Source organism: Mercenaria mercenaria, chromosome 10 (assembly GCF_021730395.1).
Source record: "Mercenaria mercenaria strain notata chromosome 10, MADL_Memer_1, whole genome shotgun sequence".
Classification (NCBI taxonomy): Eukaryota; Metazoa; Mollusca; class Bivalvia; order Venerida; family Veneridae; genus Mercenaria; species Mercenaria mercenaria.
In genome coordinates, this window is record NC_069370.1 from 13659856 (window position 1) to 13677393 (window position 17538).

The 17538-nt window shown below is 33.6% G+C and overlaps 1 protein-coding gene across 1 annotated transcript; it reads left to right on the forward strand.

The window, feature by feature from the left end:
* Window positions 1-4195: 4195 nt before the first annotated feature.
* LOC123559765 (uncharacterized) lies at window positions 4196-14113 on the forward strand. The gene is made up of 3 exons (XM_045351840.2): window positions 4196-5247; window positions 7260-7377; window positions 10476-14113. Exons 1-3 carry the CDS (start codon window positions 5020-5022, stop codon window positions 10964-10966), a joined length of 837 nt encoding a protein of 278 aa, XP_045207775.2. The 5' UTR covers window positions 4196-5019; the 3' UTR covers window positions 10967-14113.
* Window positions 14114-17538: the final 3425 nt, after the last annotated feature.

Here is a 17538-nt window from a genome sequence, read left to right on the forward strand (position 1 = left end):
AAGTCGGGGGCACGGCGGGGGCACCAAATCGGCGCTCATGGTAAAAAAATTGAAACTAAAAATTACCTGGGCTTTGTACGGCATGTCAGCTTTCATCAAAAAAATGTAGTTTAGCCAGATCCCACAAACCCCAAAAAGGGTCCGTCCGGACCAAGGGTAAACTGATAATTTGGAACTTCATCAAATCGTTTTTTTAAAAAGGGTTTTTTTGTGTTGTCCCAGAGTGCTGTATCTGTATGCCCTTTGGGTTTAAGTATAACCATATTTTAGAAAATGCAACCCAAAATTTCAGAAATATTTTCAAAATTAAATTTTTTGTAATAAAAGTTGATTTATGGAAGGTGAAAAGGGTCATCGAGCTAATAGTTTTATTACGTTAACATGGTTAAGGCTGCGAAAGGATTGGCCAATATAGCCCCCTGAGTGTTTGTAAAATAAAAAGCATTTAAACAAAACTGATTAAACCAATAAAAATGTTTAACATTTCAAAAGCTAAAATATGTCAAAAAATTTAACTTATTCAACTTTTGTAATAATGTCGAAAATTTTTCTCCTTCTTTTCCCAGGTGAAGGTCACGATTGACTGGTTACAATATGGTCATCAATTTTTAGCATGCCTTGTTAAAATAAAATGATGGAAAGTACCCTCAACATCAAAATGCTTCCGGTGAATTTAAAGAAAGGCAGAGAAAAAGAATTGTTGCTTTTTTTGGGGTATTTATAACCCTAAATTACGTGACTTGTATAGTTCTTTGAAAACATGTCCCCAAAGGCAAAAATTTTTATGTTCGAAATTGAAAATTTACAAATTTTTGTGCGGGTAATCAAAAATAAACCCCAGATGTGTGTTAAAGGGGCTGATTTTTACTGTGATTTTTTTTCTAAAAACCCGGCGCTAGATAATTTTTTTGGCCAAAGAGTTTTACCCCAACATATTTTTTTTTTGAATAGTAAAAAGGTAATATCTGAAATTGATACAAGTAATTTTACTCTAAAAATTTTTTAAGTGAAAAAAACAGAAATCAGTTTTTTTAAAACATTTATTTGGGGTAACCCCCCTGCATTTGTTTTTCAGTTTAGTTTCAATTCAAATTTAAATTTAATTTTCTTCTTTTTTCCCCTTTGGGTTGCTTTGGGTTCACCTCACTACCGAATTTTCCTTTACATTCTTAGAATGAGCATTTTTGTTTATTCCCCCCTGGAAGCTGTATTTTAAATCATCCCCACTTTTTAAAAAAAACTCCCCCACCTCAGTTTAATTCCCAACTTTTTTATACACAGCCCCTGATTTAAAAAAAAAGTTTAACCTAGGTTTATAGAGTACCATTCATGGTGTTTATGTTCAATGGGGAGAATTATAATTTAATACTGACTGTGTCATGTTTCAAAAACTCCAGGATTCAGATTTTGTTTACGCCCAAAAAATCATTTCGTGCATTTCTGTTTTTCATTAGATCTATTTTTTATATGCTTAAAAATTAAAGACATGGTTAATGGGATTTTTTCAAAGAACCCATAAAAATAAATAGATTGGCACTTGAAAGGCATTAGAGCAAATCTGCCCAAACCCCCTGACAAAAAAACGAGATCTCGTTACCGGAATGGGCTTTTCCCCCCGCCCTTTTGTTTTTGAAAAACATTATTTATGGTAAAATAATTATCACCTATGACCACGCTTTTTCGTGGCAAAAAACCCCCGTACTTCGGTATTAAGACCATTTTTCATTAAAATAATTTTGTTTTAGAGCTAACATGTATTTTAAAAAGTAGTTTTTTAAAGGGACAAATTTTAAAGCATGTCGCCGAGTTTGTTTTTAGAAGATAAGCCGAAACCGTCTGAACCCAGCTACGCGAGATTACAGCCGTTGCCCTTCGGATTTTATACTTCTTTGATTATTTCCAAGGGGTAGCACATAACCCAAAATTTTACTTATAGGCCCTTTAATAAAATATTTTTGGTTGTTCAGCACCCGTGCATTACTTAAGCGAATTTTCATTTTTTTATATATGATCGTTAAATTTCTGTGTGTGCTCTACTGGGTGAGTTTGTAAAAAGCTTCCCTTGACCCCTGTTGGCACTTTGGTTTTGAGTAAAATTTGATCTACGCCCCCCCGTTAGCACTGGTATCACTATTTGAAGGTTAGCATCATGAAAAAAAGGAAAAATACACTTTAAAAAAATAAAAAAAGGTACAGTACCTCCCCCGAAATGGAAACCCCCAAAAGAAATATTTCCCCTTTTTAAAACTGATCAAACCTTCGGACCCCGCAAAAGGTTAATTTTAAAGGGAACCACTGTTAGTCAATTTATTGTAATTACATTTGCGTTGTATTAAAAATTTTCAAAGCGCGAATTTGGAGTCCCCGAAGTATATTTTATTTGTTGTTTACTTTTGTCATGTGCTCAATAAAACAAGCGTAACTTTGTTTCATTTTTAACATTAAGTGGGTGCGAATCCAAATTTTGGCGTATGAAATTTAGGGGCGCCGCTTTGATAAGGTGGAACTCCGTCTTTTATGCGTGCAATTTTTAATTTTTGTCACACACTTTCCGGGTTTTCTGTTTACAAAAAAAAATCTTTACGGAAAAATCAAAAAGATAAATTTCAAAAAAAAAATAAAAATTTTTAAAGAAATATATAATCTTTTAAACAGAACGTAAGCCCATGAACACTTTAAAAACCATTGCACCTGGCAGCGTATTTAAACTGCTCGGTTTTGTTTTTTTTTTTATAGCTTTTTGGTTTTGACGTGGGTGCCTTTAACCTTTCGGTTTTGGCACGCTGGGCATGCGCGGGGAAATTTATTTTCGCGGCAGCGCACGCTGCAGCTGAGCTGCGCAAAAAAATATTTCCGTTTATGCACGGTTTCTAACCTGCAACCGTTTCAGTTTTGCCTTCAACCGCGAGTTGCTCGCGTTATCTCGCAAACTCGGGAACAAACCGCAGGCCCACTGTAGATAGGAATAAATGCAGGAGAATCTTCAATTTTTTTCCCGTAAGATTTTATGCGTAGACCCGTATGTTTTTGGTTTTTGTGTATCGAGCTGTCAGTTTATGAGTTTAAGGCAAAATATAAAATTGAGTTGTTTATACAAATTGATCATATTTAACAGATAACAATGAATATATCATGATTCTTGAACAGTCTCAACGGGAATGATGACAAAGCTAACAACTTTTTCCGCTTTAAACATTCAGTTCCTTTACAATGTAACTAGATTTGCCACTCCTACTCCATATTTCTTATTGATTAGACAATCCTGAGTAAACCTTTCTATTTACTTGGGTCCTTTTTATATGAATGATTCTCTTTGTAAACATAACCAAAAACACATTTTTTTATCCGAAGCACTAATTCGCAAGCTAAATATCAGTCTGTTACTTGTTTTGTACTGACTAACCCTTCTTCAGCAGCTCGCCAGGGGAAAGAGACAATTTGGCCGCTAAAGCGAGGTGACCGCTGATCGGAAGGGCTGCCAGAATATTTATATATTTCAGACTTCTGACCAGTGTTCAATCATAACTTAAGGCCTGTTTCTTGTTCGATTTACTTTTATCATTTTACCAGAATACATTGACGTGAATTTAACTTTGCAATACTAATGGTCTACTTTGCTTCTTCTAAAATCAAAGACCGCCGTTACGTTCCGTAAAAGATCGAGTGGTTTAAACAAAATTTTATTAGTATTTTGAGAAAGAAATATTAATAAAATCACAAATATGTTATTACTCATTAAAGATCGAGTATCATCTTTTACCGAGATCAAACTGTGAATAACAAAATTGACTCAAGGTTACATGCCGATAATTACTGGCCGTTTGGTCATAACAGAAAAAGACGATCACACCTTTTGTTATCAGTTTGAATCATCATTTTGTATTTTCAACGGCCACGAAATGGGCATCCAAAGACATACACTTCCGTTTAGAAGAAAAAATCCTTGTTATCACATAGAATTTCAACTAAAAGATCTTAATCAGTAATTATTATCAAACTGCCGCGAAATAAACAATCCGTCGCTAAATAAACAAATGTATATATTTTTTAATACGTCCTTTGTGCTCGAACGGTCCCGAGATTTTGGAAAATTAAAAATGATTTGCCGCTGATAGGGGTAAATATGGTGTCTTGGAGGCAAAATCGTTGACCTCTGACCGCCGATGAGGGGTGAACGCTGAAGCGGGTAATAAAATAGAGTAAAGGCCGACGGGGGCGTCACAGACTGACCGTTGGGAACGGGTGATTGCCGATCAGGTGTGACCGTTAGGAGCGGTTAGACTGTATATTCTACATCAATTTCTTTTTGAGATACGTGCAACACAAGCTTTTTGCATCCTTAAGTAATACGTTTTCTTGTCAAGGGCCATAAATGTTGACTGAACGGATATAAATACCAAACAAAACTTAAGGTGCACAACAATACCTTAATGCTGACTCTTGGTCAAATACCTTTCCTTCTGAGATTAAAAGACCCAGACGTATTAGTAAATCTAAGATCGACAAAGAAAGCATATTTGTATTTTAAGTGTACAAGTTAATACTTAAATAATTAGAAAGATGGGTGATTTTGAAGCGCTTCGGCGTACCTACTACATTTCAGTTATATCAGCATTGAATAATGATTTCAAATGATAAATGATAAAACATGTTTTTATGCAATATTTAGCCACTGAGGCATTTTACTTAATATGTAATACAAGTGTTCCTTTCCAAAAAAAAACATCAATATAAAACAGAATTGACTTCTTAATTTTGGTCATTTTCTTTTACATAAAAATTGAAATTAACAACAAAGTGCAACGACAATATGTGTTTAAGGTAAACTATATAGTGCGGCGCATAAAAACAGTATATCGGAACGTCAGTTTAAGTGTACAAAATAAACGTACGGCATATCAGTTTTAATATTTAAATGCATATGAATTTGATAAGATTGGAATATTAGACACCTCTAGTCACTTTAACAGGAACTTTACACTTTTCTTTTTTTAAACAAAGATTTATTAATTAATAATTATGACCAATTCTACACGGTATTTCTGGGCAGCTGCTGTATTCATATCAATAATATTACTATTTTTTATTCTATACTCGACGGTCTTACAAAAAGGGGAAGTACGAGAAGATTTATTTCTAGCTGCAAACAACAATGACAGATTATTGCACAATTTGATAAAACAAAGAAATGAACTTTCAACGATGTTGAATTCTGAACGGAAAAGAGTTGGTCAGTTAGAATGCGAGGTAAACGTCTTAATTTTTTAATGTTTTAATAGAGTTATATACATATCTATATAATAAATTACTAATGCATTTTCATAGAACATATAATTGTTTTCTTTGAACTCTGTGTGCCATTCCTTACATATTATTTTACATTAAAGCTATGCCATAAAACATTATTTTTTCTCTTTGTAAGATTATTATATGTCTGATGCTTGATAAAAATGGATTGTGTACAATTTTGTTATGTAAAACCGAAAAAGAATAGTTCCATGCCTGCTTCGTGCTTAGCTTCTCATTGTAGGTAGCAAATTAGATTAGAGTGATCTTTCTTTTATGTAATTTGGTTTCCATTTATCTCCATTTATGTTTAGGTACAGAAAGATGATTTTTTTCAATATTAAATGATCAAAATGTGCCTATTACAAGTGAAAAACAAAACCTTACTGTTACGTAACAAAATGTAATAACAGCTTTGCTATAGTGACATTATAACGGTTATTTTCCTCGACCATTTTAAAACTATCAATTTGTCCGCTTAGCTCAACAGGGAAAGCACAGATCTATGGATCGCGTGTTTGTAATTTTTATCCTCAGGCGGGGCGTATATTCTCCGTGACGATTTAATAAAAAACATTGGGTCTGAAATAGTTTGTCCCCAACCTCTGATCCATTTGGGGAAGTTGTCATTGTTTGCGGAAAACGGAATGGGGCTGTACTTGTACAGAAACCTGGTAATATACATAACCTAAATACTGCTGAAAAACGGATCTGATTTCGTGATCTAACACCCTAAAAATGTTCCTAGAATAGAACGGAAGGTATCTGACACCCAATAGCAATTTTGCTTGAGTTCAAGATCACCATCCACGAGTGTATCAGATCATCATCCAGGAGAGCGTTAGATCACCATCCGGGGAAAGTGTTATAAAGAATAATACTTTTTTAGTGAGGAAGTCAAGTGGCAACGAAGATGGCCGTTGTGTATGTATAGTTTCAAATCAGTCGTGAACTCCTAAAACCCTAGCATCGACGTATGTGGCTGCCTTTCTGTAAGCCTCCACTGTTCTGATCGAATGATCCTTAAAGCCTTATTTGGCCTTCGTTGTGTCTAACGACACGGTCTTCTTGTACTCTAAGTGTAGTAAGAATATTGTTTTGAAGGAAAGCAGTTCTGCCTTCATATTATTGTAACTTTTCAATTTGCTCGGCGATGGACTCCATTGTGAACGACTAATAGAATGTACGTCAAAGTTAATTTACATTTCTTAGTTGAAAACTGTAATAGGAAGAACATTACGGATACAAATGATCATGGTCTAACACCATGGTCTAACACATACAATTTAACTAAAGTCATGCAAGTTTATCAGTTTGATTAGCTGTCCATCACAAAATATGTTCAGGTTTACCTAGTGGCTTAGATTTTGTATATAAATGCCCTAACCAAGTTCTGGTGTCTTTACGATTGAGTTGCAAATATATTGACTATAAACTTAATTTTATAGTCGGAAAAGTCTCCAAGTCACATTCTTTAACTCATGCGTCCAGATCAAATATGCAGTAAACATATCAAAATACACTGCTTCAACTTTGAAGTGGCACTTTGTTTCTAGTCAAGCTGCTTGTATTGTTGACCAATAAAGGATACAATTTTCTTCTTGTGATCTATAAAAGTCAAAATAAAAAGCTTATCTTCTCTCTTGTTTCGAGTTAATCTAAGTTATGTATGTTCACTATGTAAACTTTTACATCACAATGTTACTGTTTTTATATGATCTTTTCCGAATACGTTTTCATTCAGTTACTCAATCTAAATGTCAAGGATATTGAAGTTCATGGGTATTTGTGATTCCAGGAGTTTTCACCTGTTTTATCCATATACTTAAGCTTTCCCGTGGATATGATTGTTGATGATGTTACTTACCCCTTCCTTCAATGAACAACTCTGTCCTAATTTAAAACTAATATGTAACGATCCAAGTACCATTGTGGTAAATGTTTTAACATTAAAACTTTATTTGTTTTATCAGTCCAAGAAAGATGCGAATGAGGTAACTACCAATACGGGCGGTTGGTGTCCGAAAGCAACAAAAACAAAACACTTCACCGATGAAGGACTTGTAAAGACGTTGATCATTTTCTTTAAAGGTATGTTGCCTTTTTTCTTATTTCTTTATATTTTATTACTGTTCAAGTTCAAGTTATCAGCATATTACAATTACCAGGCTACAGAAAAGCAATGTTCACAGTTAAAGTTTTTATCTGATACATATTATTACAGGAATAACAATTGAAAAACAAGCCTTTAGTGACAGAAATAAAATTTCAGAAAGACAAATATATTCAAATGTTTACGATAACATAAATTATTTACTCTCCTTCATATTAGTTTATCAGAACATATCTATTAAATAATTATTTGTGACAAAATCAGCAGAAAAAAATCACATTCAAACCATACCGTCATCAAAACGTAAAAGATAGAAAGAGTAATTAATATACAAATATGAGCACATGCATATCAATACTAAAATAAAATTCATGAGCATATCACACAGATGCAAGGCGCACAGGAAAGGAATATAGACCCCTTGGAAAAATGAACTAGTTTTCGTGATCTTACATTAAAACCAATTTATTAATAACAAAAGAGTGAAAATAGAATTACTCCCAGACAGGTTAATTGCTTTAACAAGAAATAACAACTTTTATAAAAGCAGGGAAACCAAAACACGCGAAGTCAGACAGTTGCAATTATGTTACCAATACTGTATTTACAAAACCTAATTTTGATTGAACTCGTTCACTTAGCACAATAGGGAGAACGCAGATCTAAGGATCTCGGGGTCGTGAGTTCGATCTTCGGGCTGGGCGTATGTTCTCTGTGAGGATTTGATAGAATATATTATGTCTGAAATCAGTCGTCTTCCACCTCTGTTTTTAGATTAGCTGTCAGCAGTTACATAACTAAAATTATGTTGAAGGCGGCGTAATACCGAAACCAACAAACAAACATTTTGATAGAATTCTCTACATGTCCCGTCAGCAAAACATTCATCAAAACATTCTGGAGTGACTGTTTTAGGACTGAAATTAACATGCAGTATTTTTCTTGATTTTTTCTTCTTTTTTCTTTTTGTTCGGTGTCGTGTACCACCGACACACATCATTGTTCAAAGTGTTACGCTTATGGTGTTGCAGGGAAGTCCAAGGTGTTCTTTTGATGTTCTTGACAATTCACGTGCTGTAAATACATGACTGTTATGTTTAAAATTCTATGTCAGGGACACATATTTGAATTTCCGCATATAAACCTTTAGTCTCTTCACATTGTTTCTTCCATAATTTCCTTTCTTGAAGCATGAAAGCTCCAATCTAATAGAGAGAGAGAGAGAGAGAGAGAGAGTGGGAGAGAGAGAGACAGAGAGAGAGAGAGAGAGAGCAAATAAGTACTCAAAATGAATGTTTGTACTGAAAATAACGTAAAAAATTACTTTTCGATTGTGTTCCTGTTAACCACATTTCTAAATTACATGCAAAAATACGGTTAATGTATGTTTATTTTAACGAGATAAAAGTTCTATCGTTTAAAATAATAAATACATGCATTTGGTAGTGTTCGCCACAGTTATGGATATTTAACACATGTTGACCGTTTCCAAGAATAGCAGAATGACAAATAAAATTTGTTCCTGTATCGTATAGTTGTCACCTACGATAACTATACACTTAGTCTTCGTGTCATGTGTTAAAGCGAATACTGTACCTATTTGAATCTCTGATCACGAAAGAACGTGTGAAGGTGTTATACAAACAAACACTCATACGTACATTAATACACACGAGAGATGTTAAACAAATACCCGGATAAGTGCTGTCAATTTTTCATACAAATTTGAACTGTTACATAATGTAGATTAGGGAATAGTTTAATTATTTTTAACTCATATATACATGTATATACAGAAACGAAACGTTTACGACACATCGAAAAGCAAAAGGGTTGAGCCCGAATTCTTACAACATTAGCGATTGGCCCTCCACTAATAGGGAACACACAGCTGATCAAAGTCACATTTTCTAGGAACTATTGATAAGTAAATGTTGGTCCCCTCGGGAACGACATGTGTCGTCATAGCGCCCAATTTTTCTTTTTCTACATGATATTCGCTAATAAATTACTTGACATTTGAGTGTTTTTCAAGCAACCTTTAGTTAAATTAGGTGTATACCAATGTGAAAGGCAAGCATCAGACTAATAACGTTGAAGTATGATGAAACAGCAATGTTACCTTTGTCATCGCCAAAGTCCGAGTGTTGAGCCTAGACATGAGGTAACATCTTGTGTTGTGAATATTAAGCTGGGACAAATGCAAGGGCTATGCTGCATTAGATTTAAGAGTTCATGTCTTGAAGAAAAACAAAGCAACAGTTTAAAAGGCTTAAAAATGGTTAGTGGTATATTGCTGACGATTCGGGCTTAAACACAAATGTTAGACTAACGCGGATGCAGAAAAAATATCAAATATAGACTTGCTTATTTATTCTAGCAATTTGTAATTAAATTCCATGTTTTCTTTACGTGCTCCGTTTAACAGGCATTTTGCTTGCTGCGGGGCAAGCCACTTGATAAACGTTAGTTTTTCATTTTTATAAGAAACGAAGCGTAAAATAAACTCTTATTTAATTCTTCAGCACTTTATTTATAATGTATGGTAGCAAAATAACGTAACCTGTTGCTATTGTATTCCATACTGGTATAAATTATTATATTTACGTTCAATATTTACCTCATGAAAAAAAGGAAATTACCGCAGACGTATTGTTCTCGGTCTACAATCAGGCTATAGAAGCCTCGAGCTTAATTAACAAATTATGCGACTTCCATGTTGGATACATATGCCCCTCTTTCCTTACCAGAAGGACTTATCTTTATGGAAAACTATCAATGATTTAACACAGTCTTTACAAAAATTACTTAACTTGATCGAGATATCAATCATAAAATATATTTCCGTGACACTTTTGTACCGATGGTATTTTTACAATATTTGCAAGACAACATATTACTTACTTAAAACCATTTAATATAATTTTATTTAATTTGCTAAAATGTAGATTCAGCATCTTTTGATTTTGCAGCTTTGCGTTTCTGAATTATTGCTTGCTTCACCTAATTTGGACAAATAATACAAATAAGGACTTGTAGGAGTAAGAATAGATCACTGGTTTGTTACACATTTCAGATAAACACATAGGAAGTTTTGGAGATGGCCCTGGTGTTTACAAACAACGTATACTGAATTCCGGGAAAGTTAAGAGTTTCGATGCTTATGACGGTGCACCATATTGTGAAATAACAAGTAACGGTCAGGTTACATTTCTTGATCTTTCAATTCCACAGTATGGAATTCCAGTCTATGACTGGATTTTGAGTCTTGAAGTTGCTGAACACATTCCAAAGGAGTACGAAAGTATTTTTATAGACAACATTATTAACCATGCTCGGGAAGGAGTAGTTCTTAGTTGGGCAACACCTGGACAAAATGGATATTCCCATGTTAACAACAGACCATTTGAGTATGTTCGTAATTTGATGAATTCACGAGGATTTTTTCATGACAATGAATATTCGGAAATACTGAAACGAAGTGCAAATGGTCCAAATCTAAAAAGAAATGTGAATGTGTTCCGGCGGAATGAAACATCAATAGAGTGCAAAATGCATTTGGCTTAATGTCATGTGACGTGTAGAAACTGTTAGTCTTCAATTCAGTAGTTTCAAACTGCATGATCTGTAGTTTCATTGCTTTCAGGTTTTACGAAGACGACACATAGTGTTGGTGCGATATTTGTTTAGGGCATCTGTTGTTTGAACTGTTGAACTTATTCCTACAAGTTATCAACCTAATCTGTAATATAGAATGTCTTAAGGAATTGCTGCTAATTTAGGAATATTCAGATATAAACGTTTTGTCTTTTCAAAATTTTCTAGGATTGTTGAAGGATCTTTTGAATTTTTGAAATATCTTTAATAATATGAATTTTGTAGTCAATAATGTATTTTTACATTGTGCATAAAGATGGATGATCAAAAATGTCAGTACCTTTTATTCAGTCTGTGTATTTTCACATCATTTACACTGATAGGTGGAACACATACACTGTTTCATGTAGTATAGCCTAACAGATAGTTAATAAGTGCACTAGAAATGTTGCCAAAGTGCAGTAAGACATCTGGGTGACATGCATCTAAATTATCGTGCCATTTGGATGAATGAAGGGGAAGAAAACAATGTTTAAATCAATTACGATTTGCACGTTATGTTATTGTCAAACTGCATAGAAACTTACAGCAGCTCTGTAGATAAGTTTGCAACCACACACTGAAATTCATTTTGAATGAAGCAGTGTGCTGTAATCTATGACTAAGTCTTTAAATTGTATAAACAATTAGGCAGAAATAAGAATAAAAAATGTTAACTATACATAAGAATTATGAAATACTTCCTGTTTTAGGTTTTGGGCATAAGTTGTAATGCAGTTCGCAGAATTCCAAACGAAGAATTAACAATAAGTATTGTTTATTGAAAAATTTAAAATTTTATTTGCAAATATAAGATAATACAAAATTGAGGAAATCATCTAGCTGAAGACACAACATCAATTATGTCATTGAAATATGATCGGCTTGGGCCAGGCGAATACTGATGTCAGTTTTTGAAGAGGCATATCTTTTAACAATGTAACAAGCCTAAAGTGAAGTGAAGGCTGTGGAAATATCACAATAATGCATTTCTTGTTTTGCTTCGTTGAAAGTTATTAAGGTTAGATACAAAGCTGACACATTAGTAGTTAGAGAAATACCGATTTTGAGCTACTCTGACCCCAAATTGATCCCATTTAACCTTTTACCACCGACCAACACCACCCAATTCAACAAATCCCGGTTTGACGAACACAAATTCCTGGGAACAAGATTGACTTACACAATTAAAAACCACAGATTTTGAATCCAACGAAAAAAAAAACGAAGACAAATATCAAACAGGGAATGCCACGTACCAAAATCGCAGCCTCTTCAAAACGAAACCTACAGCACGCAGACGTGCACACCACAACACACACACACATACACGCGCACACACACAAAGCCAACACACGAGGACAAAACGAACAAATAAAGGAACACACACACATAAACGCGCACACACACACAGCCTACACAAGAGGACAAAACGAACAAACAACCCCTGGTTTAATAAAGTACTGAAAAATATATATTCAACTTTCAAAATCTTTATCAAGACTGAAAACAACTACAGAATAATTTCTGCCTTAGCACGTACGCAAAATTGACCGCTTTTCCATTATGAATATTTCACTGTCTGGCAGTAGTAGTTAGAGAAATAGCGTTTTTGGCGTTTTGACTCCAAATTGACCCCATTTAACCTTTTACCACTGACCAACACCGACCAATTAAAAAAACCGGTTTGGTGAACACAAATTCCTGGGAACAAGATTCACTTACACAATAAAAAAAACAGATTTTGAATCCAACGAAAACCTCTGATTTAATAAAGTACTGAAATATATATATATTCAACTTTCAACATCTTTATCAAGACTGAAAACAACTAAAGAATAATTTCTGCCTTAGCACGTACGCAATATTGACCGCTTTTCCATTAAGAATATTTCACTGTCTGGCGATTATCGGGTTCTAGAACATTCACGACGCGTGAGTTGGCAGTATATTCTCGAATGTTATACAACATTACATGTACAACTATTTGTCATACAGAAGTAGATTTAAAAGGATAATAACAGATAAATATTGGAACTTTAACTAAAAAAGGAAACTAATTGAGGAATATATGTATAGAATTGAATTGGTAACTTCCACGTACAATGTTCATGTTTTTGAATACATAACAGTGTAACAATAGACTGGATTATGTAACAACAATTTCGTCACTTTATATCGGAACATAATTTGTATTAATAAACAAGCTACGACTTCTTTGTACAACGGAAAAAGGAGAATCTAAACGATAACAACGTAAGTTATATTTTTCGTTTTTCACTAACATTAGAAATGTTATTTTGTGTTTTTTGAGATAAATTTTACTTGTTCCTGCTTATGCTAATACGATTGTTTTTTATTTTTAGATTACAAGTACGTCACTTCCGTGTACAATGTTCACGTTTATTTTTAGATTACAAGTAGCTGATTTTAAACACGTCACTTCCGTGTACAATGTTCACGTTTATTTTTAGATTACAAGTACGTCACTTCCGTGTACAATGTTCACGTTTATTTTTAGATTACAAGTAGTTGATTTTAAGCACGTCACTTCCGTGTCCAATGTTCACGTTTATTTTTAGATTACAAGTACGTCACACCCGTGTACAATGTTCACGTTTATTTTTAGATTACAAGTACGTCACTTCCGTGTACAATGTTCACGTTTATTTTTAGATTACAAGTAGCTGATTTTAAGCACGTCACTTCCGTGTACAATGTTCACGTTTATTTTTAGATTACAAGTACGTCACTTCCGTGTACAATATTCACGTTTATTTTTAGTTTACTTGTTTTATTGAAACGAAATAGGAAGTGATTGTTTGTTCATTTTGTTTTATATTGTTAACTTTTAGTATTTTATACAATAGATCATAAATGTTTATACCATCTTGTAACATTTTCATGAAAAATAAACAATAATAACCACAGAGTGTACTTGTTTTATCTTGATACTGTATGTTATTATACTTAACTTTAGGTATATATTTGATTACTTCTTTTGGTGGAGGAAGTTCGAATGGGTCAAAGTATATTTTCCCGACATAACACACCCAATGGGATCCAGGTCCGATAGAGTTATCTAAATTAATTATTCCACATTCAACCTTTGATTCTTTTGTTTTTGTTTCCCGTGGCAATGATGGACTACCGCTACGGAGGCCGTTTGAGACCATTCATAACTAAGTGTTCTTAAATCAAATTTTCACTCATTTTAAACATCCAATGAAGGAAACTCACATTGAATAACAATTTAGCAATGTATTCGCAGTCTACAAATCAGATGTCAGACTATTTTCTACATGAGCACCGCCTCATTTAACCCACTATAAACGGAGTCAGCTATTTGAGTATAACAAATTATGAAAGGTGCGTAAAATTTGAAAGTGCCATATAATCACAGATGTAAATTTATTTATAAAAGAAACTTTAAAGTATTGGTTGACAATTTTTAAACATGAAACAAAACTGGATTCCCTTAACATGTTTCCCTATTTGTTGAATGATAAATGAGTGTCATAACCTCTTAAAGTATGGAAACAACCAAAACTTTTTGTGTAAAACTAAAATCAATATTTGATTTTGAGCGAAACTTTCCCTGAACATTCTACTTGTATTAAATTTCACTTTTTCTCTTTTTTCACTGCAAATATGCAAGATTTGTGCTTCAAATAAAAATTCGTCTTTAAAATGCACTTTATTTGTTAGATTGTACGTCAAGCTGACACAATTATAGTTCGTATAACGACTTGTGTGTTTCAAAAGAACTTTGTTTGTTGTATTTAATTCTCATTAATCATTGTCTTATGAAATATGATTCCTGTTTCAGTACTGCTCTTAATGGTATTACTGCAGAGGACCTATATATCCTGAAACAGCTACTGTTTAAAGTCCTGTATCTCACTAACTATCAGGTGATGCTTTGGAATTCATGAAAATTATTGTGTCATTTTCTATCAAAGCATTTATCATGGATACTGCAACATATTTATGCACAGCGCCACTGTGCCTAATGTGCAGTCAAGAATTTTCTTATTGTTACGCTTCAAAGAAACAGGGATACATAGCCATGTTTGGCACATCAATCAGACGGTCAGTCAGTATGTCAGAGTGTGGACATATCAAAAGTGTCTCGATAAATAACTTAATATACCTATAATATAGGATCCTCATTGTTTTTATAAAGACTGATTTTGAACAGTAGATGACCCGTATCGATTAAGGAGTCTAAACACCAAGACAAGTTCAAAGGGCCTGAAAATTGATAAACATTTCCACATGATACATTTAGAATCATTTGACCGAACAATTCAAACTTCATTGGATGATCGATTTCATTGAGAAGATAAACCTCCTCCGGATTTTTTTTCAGTCAGTCAGTCAAAGAGAAAAATAAACGGTATCAGCACGCAAACTTTAAAAGGACTTGAACCAAAAGCATGTTGAAATTAAGCTTCTTCCAGACCAGAAAGAAAATGCCTCTGTACATGTTATACCCTACCCATAGGTATTCTATAAGAATCATAGTCATAAAGGGGAAAATATACTAACCCGTTTCAATCGCGCATTTCATACCTAAAACACGCAGTTCGGTAAATGTGTACTATGGATATCAAACAAGTGGTAATTTATCTTCCATTGTGTACCGGTCACATTTCTTCAAACATCTTATCTTAGAAAAACAACGCGTAGTTTATAGTTATTTCAACGTTACACAAAAATCGTGCTTGAACTTTCCTGGTGAAGTTCCGTTCTAGATTAAAGAACCATTCTGATTGGCTGATGTGAAAATGTATGTCAATCGTAATTTTAATACACGCGTTTGCTAAAATGTGAAAATGCAGCCTAAATGTGCAAAATGAATAAAATAAACATAACAGATGCAGACCAATGCACGATTTCAAATTAAAGACCATATACAAGACGAATTTCATTCATCATTTCGAGTTTTATTGTAAAAATGTGTTTTTGTTTTTATTTATTTTGTTTTTGTTTGTTTACATTTTGACAAACATGTGCACACTGCCGTGACCTCTAGACCGGATGTTCATTAGCGAAGGTCAAGCAAGTTGTTTTTTGTTACGTTAACGAAAGCATAAAAAATGTTGGTAATCTCAGCAAAATGGAATATTGAGCCAATGTGACTGGTGCACGATGGAAGATAAATTATCGCTTGTTCAATATACTAGGTACCTATTCACCGAACTGCGCGTTTAAGTTGAGAAATTTACGATTGAAACGGGAAAGTATATATTCCCCTTCATGACCATGGTTCTTACAGAATACCTAGGGGTAGGGTATAATATGTACGAAGGCATTTTCTTTCTGGTCTGGCGCCAGTGGTCATGAATGCTATAAATTTTGCTGTACGTGTATTAGTAAATTTAATCTCGGATTGACGTTAGTCCAGACAGTAAAGCGACTCCTAACTAGCGTATATATGTTATCCGGATAAATGCCATTACGTGATTACTCCCGGTTTATCAGAATTACTTCTAATGCCTTAGCTATTTATCAAATTGTTATTGTTAAACTTGAAGTAATCATTTCCTATAAAAGTCTGCACCGGAGGGACACATTTGCCTTTATTCTGATTTCAAGTTGCATTAAAATCAGTAATATACATTTTAAGTCGATCACAGTGAAATGATAAAAAAATATAATAATAATAATAATAATTGTTATTTCATATTCATCCATTTTGCTTGCTACAGTGGCATACGCAGGGGTCTAACACTCCATGGAAGCTTCGGGACAATCTAGACTATTGCAAGGTAATGTAATAACTCCTTTCAATGTCAGTGATATTTTAGTAAAACGGCAAGTTTAACAAGCTTACTGACTATAGGATTTTAACAGAAGTTTCAAACATTGTTAAAAGTATAAGGATGTATTGCATAACTGTTCAAATAAAAACAGTGCTGATTTTGAAGAGAAAAAATAATCCGAATAAAGACTTATGTTTCAAGTGTCACAGCAGATCGGCTATTTTCTTACCTTTGGTCATTAACAATATAATACATTTTTACATAAGCACGGTCTCTTAAAATTCGAGATACCGAGTTTCGACTGTATGATGTGAAAATTTGTAAATTCATATGTTATATAAACAAACATACATGATAGTGAACACACACGATGAATTGTATGAAAAACAGTTTTCAGTACTGCTTTTTATCTATATTAACAAGTTTCAGAATACTAATGGTATTGTATATGTCTAATATATAAATCACTTTAGCACAGTTAACAAAAAACGTGCATATAAACACTAAATGAGAAATATTGTTCGATAGTAACACCGTAGGTAGAGACAGTAAGATAAATTTCGTATCACCAGTTTCTGTGTATATCATTTTCACCGATTTGGTCGCATCTTTTATGAGTTTGGAAGTTTCGGATTGTTTTAAATAGTTTTGATATTGGAAATGAGTTTGAAAATGCAAATTTGCTTTAAAGGTTTATTTAATATTGTGAATACATGTGTTTATATATCTGCAACT